This window comes from Sycon ciliatum, chromosome 2, assembly GCF_964019385.1.
Source record: "Sycon ciliatum chromosome 2, ocSycCili1.1, whole genome shotgun sequence".
Classification (NCBI taxonomy): Eukaryota; Metazoa; Porifera; class Calcarea; order Leucosolenida; family Sycettidae; genus Sycon; species Sycon ciliatum.
In genome coordinates, this window is record NC_088644.1 from 29,088,172 (window position 1) to 29,111,413 (window position 23,242).

Genomic DNA, 23,242 nt, shown 5'->3' on the forward strand with positions numbered 1-23,242 from the left:
CACCATTTGCCTCGTCCTCGCCACTGCACTATCCGAACTGAACAGTCCGAAGGCCACAGGTATCGTTTCGTTGGTACTACATTCTACATTCTACAGGTAATCAAATGCAATCTCCCAAGACGTTGGAGCGAATGTGGATAGCTAGTGATTGCAGAGGAGTCTTTTCCAATTCCCAGCCCAGTTACACAGCAAGGAAACATAAGCCGATGTCCAAAGCTAGAGCGCTACCTAATACCTGGAGAGTGGAGTGTTGAAGCTGGCGGCCTGATTATGTCGGTACGTGTACTTTGAACTTTCGACCAGTTTTATCGTAGACCCGGGTGCTCGAATGAGACACAGCTACAGGGTACCAAAACAGAAACACCCTGAAATTGTACCTAAACTTGGTCCGATTTCGTTTTTTCACAAATACCATCAACATACGGCCCGCTAACGGTATGCCAAGTTTCAGCGCTGCCCGGTAAACGGTTTTTGAAATACTCGCGACCCACTTTTTGCTGGGTCCTTGATTCGAGGATATGGGTCTCCTGTACGGTGCTGCCAAAGACCTGCTGAATCTGCGGCTCCACTGACCATCTTGCTCTCAAAAATGAAGTAGTAAGTTACTACTCCCTGCCCTCAACTGCCACACCAAGCGTAGACGATGGTAGACCCGTGTGCTTGAATCGGAGACGATCTGACGAGTTCACTGTTTCTGATTCGAGCACCCAATTTTCAAATAAAAAATCCGAAGGAAATACGACAATTTTACTGCGTACTGTAGCTTGTGTTGTAGCGCACCCAGGTTCTGAATTCCTGCTGGGTGGGTCAAGCCAGACTCTCTTCCCTGTTCCATCGCCTCTCCAAAAGTATATTCTGACATTATTGAGATTTACAGATGAGAAATTTCACACCTGTCAAATCGTTTCTGATTCGAGCACCCGGGTCTACACGGCAGATCTTGATCATACTTCTTCTTTGACTTTGAAGTAGTGACCAGGTGACTAAGGGCGCGTTCGAATTGTCACTCTTTGACTTTTCGAGGAGCTTCATTTTTCTGAAGAGGTGGCCTTATTGGCCTCTTCAGAAAAACGAAGCTCCTCGAAACTCATCCGATGGGAAGGTGGATTAGTTTCGAAGAGTTTGGAATAGCTACGTCACGTAGTACGTGGAGATGGTCGATCTGATCGGACGTCATCATCGCCATGTTAATTCCACTCAAAACTCTAAAAATGATAGAAACCGTTCTAATGGGACACTTTAACTAATCTCTTTATAAAATTTGTTCGAACAGTTGATGAAGACAATTCGAACGCGCCCTAAAACTCGCGGAGCATTTCATGGCGTCTGCCAATGCCACCCAAGCACAATCATGCATGGTGCATTGGCGGTGGTCCAGTTCCGCTGGTGGACTGAAACTCCTTTTTGGGTTTAGATCACCAGTGATACCAAGGCAAGAAGAGTAGCCATCTACTGGTACATAAGCTAAAGAAGCGTAGTAAAGCCCAGCGTAGATCTATGTAGATTTATGTACTCTTGCCAAGTCTTGGTGGTACCTGCACACCCGTGATCATGGTGATTGCAGTGCACAACCTTTAAAAACAGGTTAGCGGTGCTTTACACAATAGTTCTGCACAACCTATCGATTGCTCCCCTTACTACTAGTACCTAAAACTGATTACTGTAGAGTCTGCGCACTAACAGTACAGTCATGATGCACACATACAGACTCAGTACTCGTATGTGTAAAGGTGCAAGTACAGTCATGTACCACTTTAGCCAGGAGTTCAGCGCATCCATCCTTATTGCAAAGTGTTGTTCTTCTGCCAATCTGGTCATCCAGCCCCTCCTAGTTCACACGTATAATGCCATAATCACATTGCCCACTGACCGTCGGGCACCAGAAAACAAGGATATTACTGTTACTATTAGTAAGCGATAGAGCACCAGTATCCTCTGTTATTCATTGTTATACGCAGTCCTTAATCGGTAATAACTCTTCCTCATGGCGTTTTGGCTAGGCTTTCCCCAAATTGGCCAGCTGAAAATTTCGCCTAAAATGAGACTTACAAAGTTATTGAAAACCATGGCGTGGAATGTCTCAGTACTCCTTGTCAGTTTTGTGGTAGATTGTGCATGTCTGACCGTTCAAAATCTGGTTTAGTTGGTGGACTCGATCGCATAACTTGTGCTCACAATTTCCATGTTAGAATTTTTTCCTTGGCTCACCATCTGAGTTCTTATGGAAAAATTGCTAAGCTTTTCACTGGTTTTGGAGGGTTCCACTGAGAATCGCCAAAAATCTACCAAATGTTATTGCAAAGTGCGTTTACGAACGAATGATGTTTCTACAAGCATGACCGCTCGAGCTCTCTACTTCAGTACTTGTAGTACTAGTGCGTTGAGGTCGTGTGAGTCGTGTCCTTTGACCTCCTCTCAAACAAAGATTAGCAATTAGGAAGATCGCTACCAGTAAAATACTACACTATAACGTACAGTTGTGGCCAGTAAATCTGGCCACTACAATTTGTAGTCGATCACGCCAATTTGGAAACCAATATGTCAACAATTTTGCAGCCGATTTTCCAATATATTCCAATTTTGCAGCCGATTTTCGAACAATCAGCTGATTTTACAGATCTGATGTACTTTTGAGCCGAGCAAAAGGCCGAATAGGTGAAACGGGCCGATTTGGGGAAAGCCTAGTTCTGGCACAAGGCAACTCGTTTGTGGAGTTATTTGGTGGTGACCTTACCTGGCTCTGAATCGGGCAGGGGCACCAGAAAACGTGTAGTCAAATATCCGTCCACCTTGAGACCAATCCTCTTCTTCTTTGGGGCTATACTCGGTGCTGTAGTACTGCAAGTCCTTGAAGGTGCCACTGCACCCTTCCGTACAGCTTAAGTATGTACTTGCTCCATTCGGACCTTGCAATGGTATGCTTGGGTCTATATCGGTTGGATCGCAGTACAAACCTCGCCATTGGCAGTATGCCGATAATCTCCATGCAATTCGAAAGTCACACTGCAGCTGCAGAGAAGACAAACAACGATGAGCATATACACGTTGTTCATAATGTAAGCGCAATTCTCAGGCCACTAATGAATGTACAAACGTCCATGATAGGACATCATTAACTATTTTCACTTTCACACAGTAGGTCCTCTCTGAGCACAATGCTGGAAAGGGCAGAGTTTCCTTACATGTAAGGGAAACAAGAGAATGAGAGGCGGAGACAGAGAGACAAAGACAGAGAGAGACAGAGAGAGAGAGAGAGAGAGAGAGAGAGAGAGAGAGAGAGAGAGAGAGAGAGAGAGAGAGAGAGAGAGAGAGAGAGAGAGAGAGAGAGACAGAGACAGAGACAGAGACAGAGACAGAGACAGAGACAGAGACAGAGACAGAGACAGAGACAGAGACAGAGACAGAGACAGAGACAGAGACAGAGACAGAGACAGAGACAGAGACAGAGACAGAGACAGAGACAGAGACAGAGACAGAGACAGAGACAGAGACAGAGACAGAGACAGAGACAGAGACAGAGACAGAGACAGAGACAGAGACAGAGACAGAGACAGAGACAGAGACAGAGACAGAAGAGAGATAGAGAAGGACAGAGAGGGACAGAGAGGGACAGAGAGGGACAGAGAGGGACAGAGAGGGACAGAGAGAGAGAGAGAGAGAGAGAGAGAGAGAGAGAGAGAGAGAGAGAGAGAGAGAGAGAGAGAGAGAGAGAGAGAGAGAGAGAGAGAGAGAGAGAGAGAGAGAGAGAGAGAGAGAGAGAGAGAGAGAGAGAGAGAGAGAGAGAGAGAGCGTCATCGAGCCGAGCACAAGCTACATTCCAAGGCTTCATGGGATGGTGGCCTGGGATAGCGCTATCAAGCAGTGCTCAAGCCGACTTTCATGCCGTGGAATGTCTCAGTACTCCCTGTCAGTTTTGTGCTAGATTGTGCACGTCTGACTGTTCAAAATCTGGTTTGGTTGGTGGACTCGATCGCGTAACTTGTGCCCACAATTTCCCATATTATTAAATTTAACTTTGAGGCAAACCTACCACCACATTGCCGTCGTCATCGAATCCGCCATTGCTGCTAGGATTTGGTCCACAAGAAATAATGCCGCCTCGGAAGTGGGTTGCTTCGGAGGTGATCGCGAAACAAAGCACAGCGAGGCATAAACAGCCAGGCGGATTCCCACAACTATGCATGCTGCTCAATGGTGAGGGTGTCTGGAATAAGTAGAAACCGCAAAAATGGATCACACTCAATGTTTGCGCAGCAAGGCATCCAACCGACTCTGCAGTTCTCCGTCAGCTCTCTGATCTCTCCTTGCCTCTGCCAAGACTGCAATGCTCTGCTGCTATTTGCAAAGAGGTTGGGATCGCCAAGAAACGTCGCCTATCGTCAGCGAGGTGATCACATTACGTGTCTAGTCTTTGCCGGATGACAAAGTAAGTACTTCCATCGGTAGTGTTAGAGTAAATGCGTAAATGTCGGTGTGAGGTTGGTAGGGTGGTGACGGCGCTAGTCACCCATAGTATGAGCAATGAGGAAAGGTGAGTGGCTGGTAAGTGGTATTATGTGCATCTACTAAAATTAATGCTGAAGTAAAGATTTAGGCATCATGTACATGTACATGTCCCTATAGAGTATAGTATGGGGCAATCCCTGACACCGCGTACCGATGGGTTATTCCATCCTTCATAGTAATACACTAGCCAGCTAGGGCAAAGACTAGTTAGACACTTGCTTACCTGATCAGGTGATTGCGAAGCAAAAACAAGCGACGGCACACGTAATCATGGTTAGCGATAACTGGAGGAAAATAGGGGGTAATACCGAGTACCGCGCAGAGCTGTCAGCCACGCAAGGGACGCGTGTCAATATCATGCAGTATGGGCTGATGTCAGTGATGATGTGTAGAGAGGGTTGTGTTTCGCTTGACATGTACCTTCTTCAAGTTCTTGTTCATTCGCGCAGCAACTCGCTGTTTGTATTGTACTTTGCAGCAGCAGCAGTCTATATCTATATCTATACTAGTGCAAACGTTGACAACAGCCAGACGAGCTGTCCACCGAGGGTCAAAGGGACTGCAAGTTTTCTGGTGCTTGCGTAGACGGAGCGGCAGTGACCTGTCAGAACCTCCACTCTAGTCTAAGCTCCAATGTTCACCGAGAATGCTGTCAACGATCGGTTTTGTACCCATGTGCACACAACTACATGTCAATGACCTACCGCGGAGCTGCTACACCGATCTATAACTCCCAACCTTACCCGCCGCAGACGGAAAAAGCATGTATGTATTCAGCAAGCGGAAAGGCAGGGTTAGGGTGACCACTTGCCTGTTTCTCCCGTAGTCGGCATTCCTATGGCATGATGGCATATCGACAGGTGTGGTGAAACGCCATTCCAACTGTCCGATTGCGTACGAGTTGGAAAACATGTATTTTGTACAGTCATGCAATTTTAACAAAACGCTGTAGACAGCAACTTGTTTCGGCCATAGAAGGCCTTATCAATAAAGACAACTCGTTGCTCCAGCGCAAGAGTGCTCAACCTACGAAAGGTAGCGAGCGATGCGTAATGCAGCAGCCTACCGAGAATGCTCAACAAGCCGAAGTGAAAAACGAAGGACCAAATGTTAACAAGTTATCCGTTGTTTGTGTCCAAAACTAACACATTTAAGCAAAGATACCGGTGAGTCAGAACGTGCAACAATTAGCACAACACTGTCTGATGTGATACTGACATTCAACTACCTGATGCTTCGCTGCATCACGTCTAGAATGCGCAAACCAACAGCCTTCCAAATTGGAAGGTTCTAAGCAGGTAATTAGTTATGAAATAACGGAAGAAAGGGGAAGGTGAGCGCATTCAAGACAAGGCATGCATTCTAGACGTCATGCCGCTAAGCATCAGGTCGTTGAATGTCAGTATCACATCAGTCAGTTTTGTGCTAATTGTTGCACGTTCTGACAACGGATAACTTGTAAACATTTGGTCTTTCTTTTGTCACTTTAAAAAACACTTGGCTCTCAATCTGAGTCTTATACCGGTACAAGTAGTTATATCTGCACACCTGATGAGCCGTCAGCATCTGCAGACTTTACACGGCGAAACGAAGATCTACATCGTGTGACACTACTTGTTACTGCCGTTTGTTAGTCCACCACAAGTAACTTAGTTCCATTCTACATGTACCGGTACTGCTGGGTAGTATAGTACGAAGAGATAGTGCCGTCCGGTCTGTCTCACTTCGTGTTCGCGTAACTTCCCCTCTTTTGCTATCTCCGATAACATGAGCCTGCCAAGTATTAGTTCAATATTGGGTGGTCGTTGTTTCGCGTTCTCGAAGCGAGCCGGGGCCGTCCTGTACCGTGGGCTTCGTCCTTCGTCATCACTTTGTCATAGCTAAAAAGTAATATTCTTAGTTCGCTGTGATGTTTGCTTGTTCTCGTCTTGAATGCCGACTCCCTGCACTCAGACTCAGAGGTTGTAGGCGGTACTGTTCATGACCAAGAATGGCGAGATGACCGTCGTCTGCTCCGGTGTCTGCGTACAGGAGCCGACTAAGTCACAACTGATCCTGTGTTCACGCCACCGAGTGTGAGGCATGGTCAGTCGCAGACGTCAGTTTTGGTGGACATCCACTCCATCCAGCTAAGGAGATGAAGCTGCTCGGTGCTCCTTGACCGCATCCAGCATAGAGCCATCCGCATCATCGGACCAGCCAGGTGCCCTGTTGCAAAGCTTGGTTGACCGGAGAACGGTGTATGCGCGTGGGCGTGCGTACCTTTACAAGATACAGTGTCTGGACGGTGCTCCACAAGTGCTCGCCATGGTTCCCCAAGGAAAAGCTGCTACACCCCCCTCCCCCCGAACCAGAGTCCAACAGCACCGGCGTCACAACCACCATCTGGGTTACGACCTGGGTTTGGGCAACTGATCACCTCTGAATCTCTGATCACACAATTTCTTTCCCTGTCTTATCAATTATCATCATAATTATCTCTGTTGTATCTTGCTTCTCTTATCTAATCTTCTTTCTCCGTCTACCTGGTCTACATTATAATTCTGTAGTCTATTGTAGTTTGTAGACCATAGACCAAAATTATTATGCATCGTCTGATGCGAAAGGATCCGCCTGTTTTCTTTTTCCATGCGCCCCCATTTTCTGGTGCTCTGGAGTCTGGTGGCATGCCGGCATGCTGATGATTTTAGACCAATGGCAATGCAGCAGTAGGGTGCCTCCAGACTCACCAACATGGCTACCCTGTAGCACCCACCTCCCTACTGAAAGTCTACAAGTACAACACCGGTAACCTCGTAGATCTACGTGCACGGGTACCGCGTACCGGGTCCGTATGACATTGTACCAGGTGCAGGGAGCACCATCTCCATGGTCACGTCGATTGGGAGCATAGCTCATTCATTAGTTCCATTTGCATACTGACTGTCTACCATGGTCTACATGACTCGATCATTTTCATGACATGACTCATGAGTGCTGGGCCAGGGAGCGAAGCTTCGAAGGAAAGGAAATCCCATACTTTTCATTGCTTTTTGACGTGATCTTGCACTGGCGTAACGACTCACTGTGTGGTGTGTTTTTATTCATTTCGCTTCTCTTCCTTGCATGTTTGCGTAATATTACTTGCTGTGCCTTCTGGAAAATCAGGGCAGGGAGAACTTCAGCAGTTCGGGGCACTCTATCGAGACAGTTCCATGCTGAGGGCGAGCATCTCCTATTTTTTCACAAAAGTGTAGATCTACGTGTAGAATTTGGAAACGAAGGCACTCCACGGTCATAAAAGGCTGGCCGGTGAAACGCGTGAGGGTAGTGTAGGCAGCTGGACTGCATGGATTACTCGGCCGGCCGTATCCGGTCAAATCGCTAAGGACTTGCCTCATGCCGGTAACTCTGAACCTGCCTGAACTTTGAGCGTGCTGAAGAGGGAGCCGAGTTTGGACGGCAATCGCTTGTGTTGAGTTTCTCCTTGCCTTTCTCGAACCCTCAGCTGAGCTGCCTGCTGTATCTACAGTTTCTGAAGGGTTCAACAGTGGCTCATCATTGTACGTGTACGTGATTATCAAGTGAAGCGCATGCACAGTACACAGACTCAGTGAATAGAGGCTGACCGGAACGTGTTGTCGAATACTTGTGCGGTTCCACTGTCCAGTGAGCGGTCTTGCCATCCACGATTGGCACAAAACTGGCCGTTAGCTATCATTCGGCCACCATGATGAGAGCAACGGGAATGTGAGTTGAGCTAAAAAGGATCTTCCCCAACATTTTTTTTACCTATGATAGTATGAACTTTATAGGACTGTGCCCAACACTAATTTTTTCTTCCATTCCTCTTGATAGCCGTACATTGCACTGTTGAGCAACAAACTATCAAAGCATGTAAATCTAAAGTAATTCCAAACCTATGAAGCTTGGGTACAGCATCATTCCAGCAGGGAAGCACACCATGTCTATATTTGAATTTCTGATATGTCACTCTATCAGATCTTGGCATCTTGACTGGAAACACTGCACAATGGGCACCAGCGTTCCATCGCTGTTCATGAGTGAATATATGATCTGCCGTTGATGCAGAACTGAGTTGTAGCCAAGCTTCACTGTATGCTACTGGTGAGGAGTGGGGGAAGGGGAGTTTTTGCACTTCCTCTTATTGTCTGCATGTTGTATAGTAGTGTAGTATCTATTCATACTTCTCTAGGGCAGTCCCCACAGACCTATGGTCTCCTTACGGTACACCCAAGCCAATCTAGGATTGCGATACGAAATTGACTTGGTGAAGCAGCAAGGCGAACCGATGCCGCATGTGGGCACGGTGTAACAGCGGCAGTGCCGTGGACAGACCTCAGTTGGCGTTGGGGAGGTCACGTTCTGGAGAAGGGTAGACCTCTATGTTTGCAAAAGCCAGTAGCAGTTTGATGCGTTTCCAGGTTGCCACATGTTAAAGGGGAAGTTAAGGCAAAAATCAAAATTTCACCAGTTGTAGTCTTCGGGGTGCTGAGTCGAATGGTCGTGGTCCGAGGAAGCTGAGACGCTCCCTTCCTACTTGAATCCCAATCGAACTCGCGCACTTCCACCGAAACTGGGTGACTGCGCCCTACGAGATGGGGATTTGTATGCAAAATGTCACTAAAAGCGCCATTTCGTTCTTATAAAAGCACGGATGACCGCGATTGGCCCATAATAGCATATGTTGTAGTCTTTTGGACGCTGAGTCGATTGGTTTTGGTCCGAAAAGGCTGTGTTGCAGCGTTCCTCCTTTATTCCCAATCGAACATGGTTGAACAAGCGGTCACGTGCTCCTGCGTACACCAGTCACCTGGTCACCGTGCCTGCAGGGTACAACTTACAAGCCTGTTTGACCTTTTTTGGGTGCACTCCTGTCACTCGAGTGAATTCGAGTTGAACCTTGGTGTGAAAGTTGTCGCCTGCTGGCGTGGTGACCAGGTGATTTGGGCACCCAGGAGCACGTGACCGCTTGTTCAACCATGTTCGATTGGGAATAAAGGAGGAACGCTGCATCGCAGCCTTTTCGGACCAAAACCAATCGACTCAGCGTCCAAATGACTACAACATATGGGCCAATCGCGGTCATCCGTGCTTTTATAAGAACGAAATGGCGCTTTTAGTGACATTTTGCATACAAATCCCCATCTGGTAGGGCGCAGTCACCCAGTTTCGGTGGAAGTGCGCGAGTTCGATTGGGATTCAAGTAGGAAGGGAGCGTCTCAGCTTCCTCGGACCAAGACTATTCGACTCAGCACCCCGAAGACTACAACTGGTGAAATTTTGATTTTTGCCTTAACCTTTTGAGCACGCATGACGTTCTGACACGTCATGACCACTGCCACTGTGACACGCGTGACGTTCTAGAACGTCACGAATCAGTGCGGAACTACATCGATCCCGCGTTTCTTCCGTGGCGTGGCGTCGAGCTGTACCGCTGCACAGAGGACTCCTAGGATGTACGCGTACCGTAAAAAAATGCGATTCGATCCGTAAGTTTGAACTGGAGTTACATGCGCGTGCATACATTTCAAAATACCAATTTCGCGTAAAACTACCTTTCTGAAAACGGTCATAACTTTTGTAATCTTTGTTTCATTTCCAAAACAAAAACAGTTCTGTGCTCAGGATATATGAAAGAATCGTTTGAAATCAAGTTTGCTCACATAGAGTGAATCTAAATTTTTTACTGTGTGGCAGAGGTTTTTAGTGGACCCGGGCTCAAAAGGTTAACTTCCCCTTTAACATATCGTTGTCGGAAACGAAATTCTGGGACGCTTGTGGGTCTGTCTCCCGGATCTTCCATTATGAATCGGGGACAAAATGACTCGTGTTCAAGGGCCTCAGATTTTAAAGTGAAACCCAGAATGTATCCGTAGGGAGGCTTCCATGGATGGACGGTACTCTTCACAAAGCTATTGTGTTGTTATCCTCTTTATGAAACCTTTCTTGAAATTGTCTTCTCTCCTTCTTTTCTTTTTTTCTTCGTGGGCTGGTGCACCATGGCAGTCGATGACCGGCTTACTACTTCAAAGTACAGAAGTGCATAGCACCGGACAATGGCAAGTGCAAAGACTATCTGCGAGTGCCTGGTAATCGTGCTGCTCGCCGGAGTTCACCTTGCAGGCGCGACACACTTTCGCGGCGGTCTCATATCCTGCCATCCTGTGCTGGACAACACTGACGGTGGCGTGGACAGCTCTGGCAGTGTACACGTGAGCAGCTTAACCTCAATACACTACTAGCAGTACTATGCACAGCTTCTACACAGGTGTTCAATGTGCTGGGTCACGGTGATTGTGCCTGGCCGGGGGTCTTACAGATTTTCAAATGTGTGGTACTCGGTAACTTGGTAACCTGTAAGTGGACTGGCTCTCCTTTTGTGAGCATTGAGCACTGTCTTGGGGCGGAGGACTTCCATCAGGCCTATATTGAGTGTATGCAATGTCGGCATACTAGTAGTACCTGAACCCGATGTACATAGCTGAGTTGTGTTGGTGAATACTCCGTACTCTCAAAGGCCATTGATTGCCTCTCTACATAACTATAGTCATGAGATAAACCCCTGCATACTCTCCTCTTATTCCACTACAGCTTGAATGCCAGTTTCGCATAGGGTGGCGTTTGGATTACTCTACGGGAACAGTGTGCAACTCGACGTTACGGGCAAATCAGGAGCTGTTGAATGGACCGGGATCTAAGTTCAGGCTAAGGTGCTATTCCGGCTGTACAAGGCGTCCCACTGTTGACTATCTGAAGTTTTACTGCACGGAGTTCAGTGACTCGGAGCTGTGGACGCAGGGAGCCAATACATTCCGGTACACTCTCTCCGGCTCTAACCAGATTTTCACTGCTGCGTAAGTTTCCGGCTTTGCACGTGTAGATCTGATCTAGAAATGTGTTAGGCGGATCTTGAAGCAAGCAAGCAATTCAACACGTGAGCTCCTGGGCAGATTTTTCCTTTGCAAAACTGATATCATTGCATGCAATGGGCATGACCTATAATCGAGTGCAACTTGTAATCAGGAACAAACACTAGCAGTTGGGAAGGCAGTGCGCTTAGTCAAGTTTCAGAAATATGGTTTACACTGTACGTGTGTGTGTGTGCTTTTGTGTTTGTGTGTGTGTGTGTGCTTGTGTGTTTGTGTGTGCGCGTGCGCGTGCGCACGCGCGTTTATGTGTGCGTGTGTACGCGCATGTGCACGTGTGCATTAACACTGATATTGCAGAATGAGAACGTGTTGCTGGATAGATCTTGTGATTGGCAAGGACAAGGACTTCAAATGGGGCATCACCATGAACATCACAAAGCGGACCGACACTGGACGTGTCAACAGCAGCCCAACATCTGCGCAGCTACCGCTGGTTCGTTTGCAGTACGGATGCCCGCACAATATCTCAGTGCACACGGAGGATCCGGATGGTGATCTGGTGCGCTGCCGCTGGGCACAATCTTCGGCTGCAAACGGAGTGGATGAATGCGGAGATGTCTGCAATGCCGTGCCTAGTGCAAGTCTGTTGAATGTGAGTTCTGTAGATGGCAACCTGCGTACTTCATGCGAAGTCTTACTTGTTTGAAGTCGTGAATTATATGTAAAGGGAGTTGGACTTGTACACCATAGCTCTGTGTTTTTTTTTTTAGTATTGCTGGCCTTTAGCGGATGTGCCTGGTTGAGTCCTGGTGGTTACAGTCAATGTTTTCCTCAGACTTTTTCTCTTTCCAATCCCTTGAAACTGATGAATAAAAAGACTAAGGCCAAAGGATATGCTTGGCGGCAATTTGACGAACGAGCACTTGGAGCATGCGCATGGCTAGTGGTGTGCTGAGGATCGATCTTTGTTGTAGATGGGATTGTGGGGTGGGCAGGCACACCATAGTAAGTCATACTGAGTGATTGCTTGTATAGATACTGCTCAGGATTCTTGCCACTTCTCATTAGCTAGAGCAGGATTTTTCGGCTAGGCTCCGTAAAAAGCGGACAACTGCAGTTGTATTCCCAGTGAGGTCAGAACTGTCACATGTACTGCTATTGGAGATGTTACTTAGTTCTTGCGGGATTGGTCACTTGCCATTCTTGTTGCACATCACACAATCACAGAATTCAAAGACTGGAAATGTCGGTGATAGCTCTCCGAGTACCGTAGAAAGACACAAAGGTGATAGAACGGTCGAAAGAAAAACAGAAGATTGCATCCATATATAGCCCAGTAACCCTCTACACTGTCCATTACGTCTTTCAGGACTGTATCAGAGACGTGGCATTTTGAATTCTTAGCCAGCACTCAACATAGGCTGCATGCTGCTATTGGAGACACAATTCAGTGGTATTGGAGATAAGCTACCTTGCTGGAGTGAGTACTAAACACGGTAGTCGCTTTTTAAACCTGGTTAAGTGTCTTCATTGGAATTTGGAACACAGTGGAACACAGTGTGACTTGCAGAGTGCACGTCACACTATCTCAATGCAGATGGGGAAAAATAAGATCAGTGCATCAGCTCAATAGTAGCTGAGCATTCGAGTGTTCTTTGCGTGAGACATACCACCAGTTTTGTGCATATTCATCTATAAACACCACCCGGTAACAATTTTCTTTGGTCGCTTCCCATTATCTTTTTGCTCAGAATCCATGCGTTCTACAATTGCCTGGAAATCTGTCAGTGGGATATCATGTCGTGGCACTAACACTGGAAGACTTTCCTCCAGCAAACCCCAATGCACAGGCCTTCAGCCAAGTTCCATTGCAGTTTTTGATAGACATCTTCAACTCCAGCGTGCCGTGCAACGTCCACCCGACTTTCGTCTCACCAACGCCGGAGCACAACACGTGCTTTGCCATAAAGAAGAACGAGAGTTACAACGCGTTGCTGAGAGTGCAACATGCAAGCATGCATACCAAGTGAGTTTTTATTTCTATTTTTTACAATGATCACAGTTCACAGGCAAAGACAACAAAATGCGGATGGGAGCATAGTGATGGCGAGGCGTTTTGCCCTCGGCCTACCTGAGGTCTAGTCGTCATGGGAACATATACCGCACCAAAAAAAGAAGAAGATAAAAGAGAAGTGGAAGGTATACGTATGTACATGAGATGAAATGTTATGAAGAGTACATTGAGTGGAATTTGAAAGTCATGGGGTGAGGCAGTTGTGATGCTGATGCTCAGAGATGGTCATGTGACTACGGCCAGTCGTTGGCCTTCAAATAGCGGTTGACTGCGACCTTGAAGTGTTTGCAAGTTCTTGGTGCAGAATGAACCAGAGGAGACTCCGGCGGGCAGCTGGTTCCAGACGGTGACAACTGCTTGAGGGTAGGCTCGACACGGGTTGTTTCAGGAGCGGACTGGAAGTTCATTTGCCAGTTGGTGAAAGTGCTGGTGTGTTAGCGGAGATGCAACAGCATTCTCTTACCAATGACTTCTTGCTCACACGTCCTACGAATGATTCTGGCATGATCAAATGAGCCTTGATCAAAATTACCATCCCTGCTCGTGTCGCGGCTTTGAAGCAACACTTTAGGAGAGGTTAACAGTACTGAACGGTGCTTTCAACCATCAGTTTGCATTGCGGGAATAGGAACAAGTAAAAAATCGACTGATAAAAATCAGCTGCGCATCTGGACATGAGGCTTGGTTGGAGAAAACAAATCCTGCAAATGTCGACCCGGTAAGTTGCACAAGCTGGTATGCAGTGAGCATGCATCTCAGTGCTTTAGCATTCGGTAACTGCTAAAAACTACTGAGATTGGTTTTCTCTGCGTATGTGCGCACGTTCACTCTTGCTCATGTGTGCTTGCGCATGAGCGTGTGTATGTGTGTGTGTGCTTGCGTTGTTACTGCACTGCGCACATGTGTGTGTGTGTGTGTGTGTGTGTGTATGTGTGTCTGCGTGTGCACGCGTGTGTGTGCGTGTGCACATGTGTGTGTGTGCACGCGCGTGTGTGTGTGTGTGTGTGTGTGTGTGTGTGTGTGTGTGTGTGTGTGTGTGTGTGTGTGTGTGTGTGTGTGTGTGTGTGTGTGTGTGTGCATTCTGTATTTTCTGGCTCAGCATCACAAGTATTAGCCTGACGGCACCAGTTGGCATGACTCGCAGCTCACTGCTACTGCACACTGATACCAGCCATCAATACACTAGCATGAACGTCAGCTGGACACCAGGAGCTACACAATATGGCCAGCATGTCTTCTGCTTCTTAGCAACTGATAGCACACAGTATGTTATACCACTGCACAACATTTTGAACAAAATACACCCTTCGCTTTTAGTTATTTGCGTTGAACAATTTTATGCGTAATCTACTTGAGTACTTGCATGTGTATTTATGACGATGTGCGAAACAGTTCTGTCCGAAATGCCATCACTCACTTGGTGTGAAGATTCACGAGTGTCTAAACTGAGGTATCAAACTGACCATCTCCGTCCGAAATAATTATACCGGAAGTTCTCCCTCGACTCCAAAGTGCATTGGAAAAATGCAATACGCAACTACTCACCCTGTACTGGACTGCCCAGTCACTGTTGTTCTCGGTCCTCCCATAGCAAGGCAAGTGCCATGCAGAAACTGCACGATTGTGTTACTGGAACACACCCCGGGCTGGGGGATGATATCAGGCAGGGTATTGGGGAAACAGTTAGTCTGACTTGATTTATCCATGTAGTAAGTTGTTGCTCGGCTCGGCTAGGCACACGGCACACGATGCTCTTGTGTTTGTTTTGTGTCTGTAGGCAAACTACTAGCTCGCGCTGTATCACACTTCTTGCCGGAGGTGAGTTTGATTACATCAAAGCTCTGCCATGCCGGGAGTCTTTGTTTGCATCGCCTAGGTTTTTTTACGCAGCATCCACTGTTTGAACTATTACAGGGTACAAGCAATCCCCTGCACACTTTTGAAGGACTAAAAAATCAGATTAAGGTGCTCCCGTGGAGCACCGCAATTCCGCCCTTAAGCTTTGTGGTCGTCTAAATCAGATTGCGTCAGTTTTTGTTGCACTTCAATCGATGTTGAAAACTCCTACATTTACATCATATTGTGAGAGCCGTGGGCCAATGGCCCCGGTGAGAAGGCAGTCTTGCCTGTTCATATGGTGAAGTAAAATAAAGAAACAACAACAACAACTGGTGCTGGCTGCCCCAACAGAAACTCGCGGTATTGCATTTGTTTGTTTATATTACTGTGTGAGTGTTGTGTGTACGTGCGTGTGCATGATTATGTCTGTCGTATGTGCCTCCTTTAGCTTCACCACCAGAGACGGTTGCTGGTACGATGCTACCAAGCACGCTGGGAAATCAAACTGCTCCTCACTTGTTTGCAACATTTACTGTAGACTTTGATCAGATGGTAAGGGGGTGAAATGCCTACATGTGCATGTACCGGTATGCCCTCAGCTCTGGTTTACCATTTTCTTTAGTATTGCATGCCTGGTCCTTTTACGTATCATTTTCTTTTTCAATCATTTCTCCTGCCCTGCTCATCCTTCGCTGCCATTTAGAGAAAGAAAAAGAAAGAGTTTCCATTTGATGTAGTGTACTTCAGACGTTATGCATGTAAAGACTTGACAAAAGGAAAAGTCAGAATAAAACGCATGGGCCGAAAAATGTGAATAGTCACTCCTCGGCAATGACTATGATCCGAATCTGAGTTGATGTACAGTGAAACCTGCCTAAGCTGACCGCCCAAGGGACCTTCCAATTATATGATATGGTCCCCGTGGACAGATGGTCTCCTTAAGTTATCCAGGGTCATTTGACTGGAAATGAAGCCCTTTGGTCCTAGTTGTGATGGTCCTCTGTCACAGGTGGTCACCTTATCACAGTGGTCGCCTTGGCAGGTTTTACTGTGTGATAAAACAAGATGCTCAGGGCCTCATTCCATCATTTCTGTTTATCCTACATTCCGTTCATCCTCCATAGATATTCAAACCCACAAGTTTTGCCAAGATCCGTGTGTCCCAGGTGAATGGTAGCATGTCAGCAGAAGTCTACTCGCTGACGGTGGCAACCTCTCCCGATGTAACACTCAGACAACACCCTGACGCCAATGGCCACTATCAGCTCAGGTTTCTGGTGCGCAAGCGCTTGGCAATCGGTGCACGCTACGCAGTCACGTTTGATCACGGTGCCGTGGTAGGCGTGCAGAGCTGCACTGGAGGCGGTGTGCCATTCCAGGGGATTTCTGAGCCTTCGCCCTGGCAGTTTGTGGCCGATCATACCGGTAAGTCTTCTTGGATACACTCGTGTAAATATTGTCCTAAATTTCTTGGTCCATGTTGTGGAATCTAAGCAAGCTAGGAAGCTAGGTTGCACCCAGAGAACTGTTCATACCGTAACTGTCTACCCTATGCCTGGTCGTAGGCGATGATTCCGAGACCTCCGGTCGGATTAGCCTCGCCAACCACATCGGCACATCGCCCCTACTCCCCTTTGTCTTGTTGTCCAGTGTCACTTCAGTTGTCCCCTTTCCCTGATTATTAGTAGCGAGGTCAGGCGGAAAACCCTATCGAATTGGGTATCTACGGAAAGCTTAGAGCTTCAGGCGTTCAAATCTAAAATTTGGGCTGGGTTAGAGCAACTGGAAGAGAGTTATGGGTGTTGAAAGGAGCCCGACTACGTGATTTTTTGTCGCGACGAATGTACGCGTGGGTGCTCGAAAAATGGCACCCGGCACTCGGGTCCCAAGTCGCGACGGAGAGTGCATGATGTAATCTCGCGTGTCACGTGCGTGTACTTCGCTATGCTAGCGGCTAGCGGCACCGCTGCGTGCAGCACTCGAGCCGAAAACTATTACTTTCTGAAGAGAAAATGTTTGTTCCTCTGCAGAGAACGGAAATGTGCAATTGTCTTCAAGGATCGCCAGTGCATGTACTATTTGCTTTGAACCGGTGATGGTAATATTTGGGATCCAATGACGAGTTGGTGGCAACGGGAGCGGTGGCTGCTGTTGATGGATGATGTCGGAAGAAGCGCTTTCTCAAGACAAGTTTCTGCAGACGATCAGGAATTTGAAAACATAATTGTGCTCGAACGTATTGCTTGTTCTGGAGTAGTACAGTAGAGAGACTTTGTTAGAGACATGGTCTGTGTGAAAGTGAACGTTCCTCACTTTCTCTCTCACACAGGTTATGTTTGGCTGACAACTATTTGTAGTGTTGCCTTGATTGAGTAACACTGACAGCATTGGAAATTTGGAAATAGTTTCCATTTCTGAAATGATGCATACAATTGGACAAAACTTTGCAAGAAAGACATAGCTTTCCGAAACAGTACCTGGGACCGGGACTGAAGTAGCCATCTCCTTACCTTCATCACCAACAAGCTTCTGAATAGATACAAAATGCTGCACACCAGACGCAAGCGAAGTTTAATCGGATTGATGGCGATTCGCTTGCTTCTGTTGCTTTTTAGATTGGTGCACATGCCTTCCCAAAGCAATCCTCCTTGCTGGACAGTGACACCAGTCGGGAGCCATAACGTCGGTGCGCCTCTTGTTACGCCAATGAAACTTGGTAGTCCGAAGGATTAGGGGGCGCTGAACACGATGCAGCAACAACCTAAGGCGTAACAAGAGGCGCAAGGACCGAAACCCGCCCCCGAATATTGGCAAAAAGCGAGAGACAGCGCGTCGACAGAGAAACGTCTGGACGCCGCGCGAACGGGTGGAGGCATTGCTCCATATCCTTACCAAAGGACTAGAAACTTGAAATCGCTCAAAAAGAGCAAGGAGACTGCACAAGCGAAGTTCAAACGCAGGTCAGTTTTGATGCCTCCCGTAAAAATCGAAAAATCGAGTAAAAACCTATGTGCCATTACATCATCGATTTTCAATGGGCCGGGGATGGGCCAAGCGCGACAAGCGAAGTCCGTGAACTGGTCACGCGTCTGACCTCGCTATTATTAGTAGGGCTGTGTTTGCTAGTAGAAAAAATATAAAAAAATCCGGATCAATGTTTTGTGATCTTCAACGTTTTGACGTTCAGAACGCATGACACTGACAGTCACCTGCATAAATCCGATGAAGATAAGGGGAATGATGCAGGACCGTCGATGAAGATAAGGGGAATGATGCAGGACCGTCGATGAAGATAAGGGGGATGATGCAGGACCATCGATGAAGATAAGGGGAATGATGCAGGACCGATGAAGATAAGGGGAATGATGCAGGACCGATGAAGATAAGGGGGATGATGCAGGACCGATGAAGATAAGGGGGATGATGCAGGACCGATGAAGATAAGGGGAATGATGCAGGACCGTCGATGAAGATAAGGGGAATGATGCAGGACCGTCGATGAAGATAAGGGGAATGATGCAGGACCGTCGATGAAGATAAGGGGAATGATGCAGGACCGTCGATGAAGATAAGGGGAATGATGCAGGACCGTCGATGAAGATAAGGGGAATGATGCAGGACCGTCTGACGAAGCCCCTGTAAATCGTTTGCTTTTCTGCAGTTGGCAACATTTCCGATTGCTCTACGACGCTGTCACAGTTCTTGGCATACGGTGAAATCCGAAAGGATTGGCAGTTGGACCTTGGTGATGGAAGCGCATGCTTGACTTCTAATATATCAGAAATTCACTGCAAGGACAGACAATACCGCGTTAACTGCGTTGCGGGCAACCAAGGAGCCCCGTGGTCGCAAAGCTCGATGGATTGAGGCTTTGGCCGAATTCGAGTTTGCTGTTGTGCACCGCCCTGGTTCTCTGGTTCACTTGGTTCCGATTTTTTGTTGCAGCATGGTGGTGTATTAGACATTGCTCGTGGTGTTGTGATATTTGGCGATGTGTCTGTTCCGTTGCATGTTTCTGGTTCTGGGTGTCCTCCGTCACGTACGCCCTATGATCGTATTGTTCCGCGTAATACTTCCCCCTCATGTAATACTCATACTCCTCATTCTGATGCATGCTCCGACGATGTACCTGTTTCGTCGTATTCTTCTCGTGTTGCCCTTGACGATGAGCTGTCTGTGCCTGCTGCGCTGGCCATGTTGTGCTAGTACCATGTGTCTATGTGGATGCTTGTTCGGAAACTCTGGATTGTGTTGCTGATCCACTAGAGTCGTTTGTGGATAAGTTTCCTACGTTGTCGGTGACACCTGCACTTGTAACAGTGGGTCCCGATCACGCACACATTGTCATGACAATTGAGAATCACGCTGAGCATAATATTATTATACATAAAAACACCAATATTGCCGAACTGTCTCCTCTCATTATGGATGATGATGATGAAGATGACGCCGCCGTTTCATCCGTCACCACTGATCACACACCTGAACTCACAGAACAGCGCAAGGCTACCATTCATGAATACGTTAAATCACAACAAAACCTCTCATCCCAAACCAAAAGCATGCTCACCACACTCCTTATTGATAATCACGACCTATTTATATTGCATGAAGACGACTATGGCTATTGTGATATGTTTCCGCATAAAATTGATACAAGCACACATACTCCTATTAAACAAGCAGCTCGGCGCATTCCGTATCACCGTCGCGTTGCTCTGCAGACGTTGTTGGATGAGTTACTAGAGAAGGGTATCATCCAAGAGTCCATCAGTCCGTGGGCGTCTCCGATCGTGTTGGTTCCTAAGAAGAACGGTTCCTTACGACTTTGCGTTGACTATCGCAAGTTAAACGGTGTCACAAAGCCGGACGCCTATCCGATTCCACGGGTGGATGACATGCTTGATTCACTGTCTGGTTGTAAGTGGTTTTCGTCGCTCGATCTCGCGTCTGGGTATTGGCAGATTGCGATGGATCCTGACGACCGAGCGAAGACCGCATTTACAACACCATTGGGCCTGTATGAGCTTACAGTGCTGCCGATGGGGTGCAGGAATGGTCCTGCCACCTTCCAGCGAGTTATGGAAGCTGTTCTTCGTGGGCTGTGTAATGCTGCGGCTCAGCCATTTTGTCGTGTCTTCTTTGACGATGTTTTAAATGCAAGTGAAACATTGTCTGGCCAGGTATTGATTTTGTCGCGAGTGTTTGAGCGTGTGCGTTCAGCAGGCCTGCGTTTTAACTTAGCAAAGTGTTCCTTTTTCCGGTCGGACGTCGCGTTCCTCGGGCACCGCGTGTCGGCAGACGGAATTGCCCCCGATCCGGACAAGGTTTCCGCGATACTTGCGTGGAAGGCGCCGAAGTCTGTCACTGCGGTCAGGTCATTCCTTGGTTTCGCGGGATATTACCGTCGATTCATCCGTGGATTTGCGCAGCGGTCAGCCCCGCTGACGGCTCTCACTGGAAAGAATGCGCAATTTGTTTGGTCGAAAGCTTGCGACGCGTCCTTCCGATCACTGAAGTCTGCGCTGTCGAGTGCTCCGGTTATGGCATTCCCGGACTTCGGACCAGATGCCGGTCCCTTCCTTCTGGACACAGATGCCTCGAAAGTGTCCATTGGTGGTGTCCTGAGCCAGGTGCAGGACCAGGTGGAACGCCCCATTGCGTTTGGTGGGCGCATAATGTCGAAAGCGGAGCGTAACTATGACGCCAGTGATCGCGAAGCCCTGGCCCTTGTCTTTTTCGCCAACCACTTCCGGCATTATCTGCTTGGTCGCGAATTCACTGCAAGGACAGACAATACCGCGTTAACTGCGTTGCGGGCAACCAAGGAGCCCCGTGGTCGCAAAGCTCGATGGATTGAGGCTTTGGCCGAATTCGAGTTTGCTGTTGTGCACCGCCCTGGTTCTCGACACAGGAATGCCGATGCTATGTCCCGCGTGGTGACCGATGTGCCGTCTCCTCCGCCGAGTCCGCCGCCTCTTGCCCGTGATGTTCCGTTGTCAGCTGCTGATGAAGTGCCACTTGCTGTTGATGTTCCTCCGGCTGCTGAGATTATTCCTCCGGCCGTTTTTGTTCGTCCTCCTGGTTCCTCTGCCGCTGGACCGTCGTCACCTGATTGTTTCAAGCCTCAGAGTCTTCTTGCTCCGTGTGCTGATCCTGCTCTGTCTGAGTGTTTCACCCGATATGATGCTGCCAGTGGCAAGTTTGTTCGTCCGCCTGAAGCCGTTTCCCGTCCTCCCGACTGTCAACCGCCTGCCGTTACTGCTTCTCGTCCTGACCCGATTACGCTGTCCGATGATGATTTGCCACGCTGCGTTCCGCCGCTACAGCCGCCGTCGTCTGATCCGGTCCGTACTTCTTCTCCTGTTTCTCGTCGTTCTGGCCGTGTTCGCACTGCACCTGCTCGACTAGCTGACTATGTCCTGGACTGAGTTTATTATTTGGTTTGTTTTCTTTTGTTTGTTTCCTAGGTATTTCGTTCATTCCCGTGGACGTGAATTTTAGCTAGGGGGGCACAGTGTAATAGGTGTATGTATGCTACGACCTGAATACTCACTATTCGTATTTCCCGCTCGTTCCCCTTGGCAATGAGCCACTCACATAGAAGAGCGCATGCTCCAGGTTCTGTTCTGTTCTTGTCTAGTCTTGAGTTGTCGTTGTCCTGTTCTCCTTGTCTACACTCTTCTCGAATACTTCTATAAATTATCCAATCATATAAAACCCCTGTGTTCCGGTGTGAGGGGGCATCATTAGCCGGGAGCAGCTAACACTAGTGCCATTTTCTGCCAGAAAAGGCTTGCACATCAATGCGTATAATACGGTATTGATATGATCAAGAGTGCATAAACCTCTTGATATGATGTGAAGGCCATCATTTACATAATTATTGATACAGGCAAGAGTACATAACCCCGGGGTTACAAACAAGGCCGGTCCTGGAAGCTCGAGGTAGAGTGCTCAATGTACGAATGTACAGAGCAGTATACACACACAACAGAGGCGAAAGGCTGTGTTAGCTGTATAACCCCGGGGTTATGTACTCTTGATATAGGGCATTCCATTGATTGGTGACAGAAAAAACAAAAGAAATTATAGCAATAAAAACTGCTTTATGGCAGTTTTCTAAAAAAAGTTATTGTGTTCTAGTCCATGGACCCCGTCCAAAAAGTAAGAAATTACCGAAATGTGATAGCTGGAAATTAAAATTTCACACAAAACCTCGCAATAATCACACACAGAATTAAAAGCTACATGTAGAAGACCTTTTCCCCTCGTGATCCTCTTTCCTATGCATGCATGTTGCCAATTGTTGGTGCAGTACAAGTTAAAGTTGAAAGCAGCATTTCAAGTGTTGTGATTATTGTGAGGTTTTGGGTGAAATTTTAATTTCCAGCTATCACATTTCGGTAATTTCTTACTTTTTGGACGGGGTCCATGGACTAGAACACAATAACTTTTTTTAGAAAACTGCCATAAAGCAGTTTTTATTGCTATAATGGATATAGTGAGGGTTGCGTCCCACCACTGCACTGAGCTTGTGTAGTGTCACATGCAGGAAGTGTGAGTTTCGAAGTCTGAGGAAAAATAACAGAGAACCCTGCTGCTGCCTCTGCAGCAGTTGTAGAAAGTTTTATAATACCAGTGTCGATGGTGAACTTCTGCTCTTTTTTTATCCCAGACACTTTGTGCTCAAGAGACTGTGAGGTCTTTGTGGTGTTGTCGTTGCTGTTTGGTTTTACTAGTTGGTTTGTTTGGAAATATATTGTGCTTTTCTGTATGTTCATGTGAACGTAGAAGCCCTCACCGAAACCAACACTACGTTGCTGTGTTGTTTTTTTTCCAAGGTCGGGCACAGTAAAGGAGACGACTCTGTGAGTATATTCGCAGATGAACTTTGGGTTAATAGAATGCAGGTGCTGCTGCTCTTGTGCCGGGCTGTTGGTGTCAATGA

At 47.5% G+C, this 23,242-nt stretch overlaps 1 protein-coding gene across 3 annotated transcripts in view; it reads left to right on the forward strand.

Annotated features, from left to right (window-relative positions):
* Positions 1-7,575: 7,575 nt before the first annotated feature.
* The window catches only part of LOC135809587 (uncharacterized), a 16,040-nt gene continuing 373 nt past the window's right edge, over positions 7,576-23,242 (forward strand). The window contains exons 1-10 of one of the 3 annotated variants that reach the window (XM_065322970.1): positions 7,576-8,235; positions 10,516-10,721; positions 11,101-11,363; positions 11,736-12,030; positions 13,130-13,404; positions 14,552-14,716; positions 15,230-15,270; positions 15,740-15,843; positions 16,416-16,716; positions 23,136-23,242. The exon at positions 23,136-23,242 is cut by the window's right edge and continues 373 nt beyond it. In XM_065322970.1, the coding sequence (XP_065179042.1) occupies positions 10,566-10,721; positions 11,101-11,363; positions 11,736-12,030; positions 13,130-13,404; positions 14,552-14,716; positions 15,230-15,270; positions 15,740-15,843; positions 16,416-16,716; positions 23,136-23,149 (1,614 nt within the window). In that variant the 5' untranslated portion in view covers positions 7,576-8,235; positions 10,516-10,565 and the 3' untranslated portion in view covers positions 23,150-23,242. Of the gene's footprint in view, positions 8,236-10,515; positions 10,722-11,100; positions 11,364-11,735; positions 12,031-13,129; positions 13,405-14,551; positions 14,717-15,229; positions 15,271-15,739; positions 15,844-16,415; positions 16,717-17,321; positions 17,494-18,952; positions 19,177-23,135 lie in introns of those variants that run through there. The other 2 variants (XM_065322967.1, XM_065322969.1) reach the window with 2 other exon arrangements.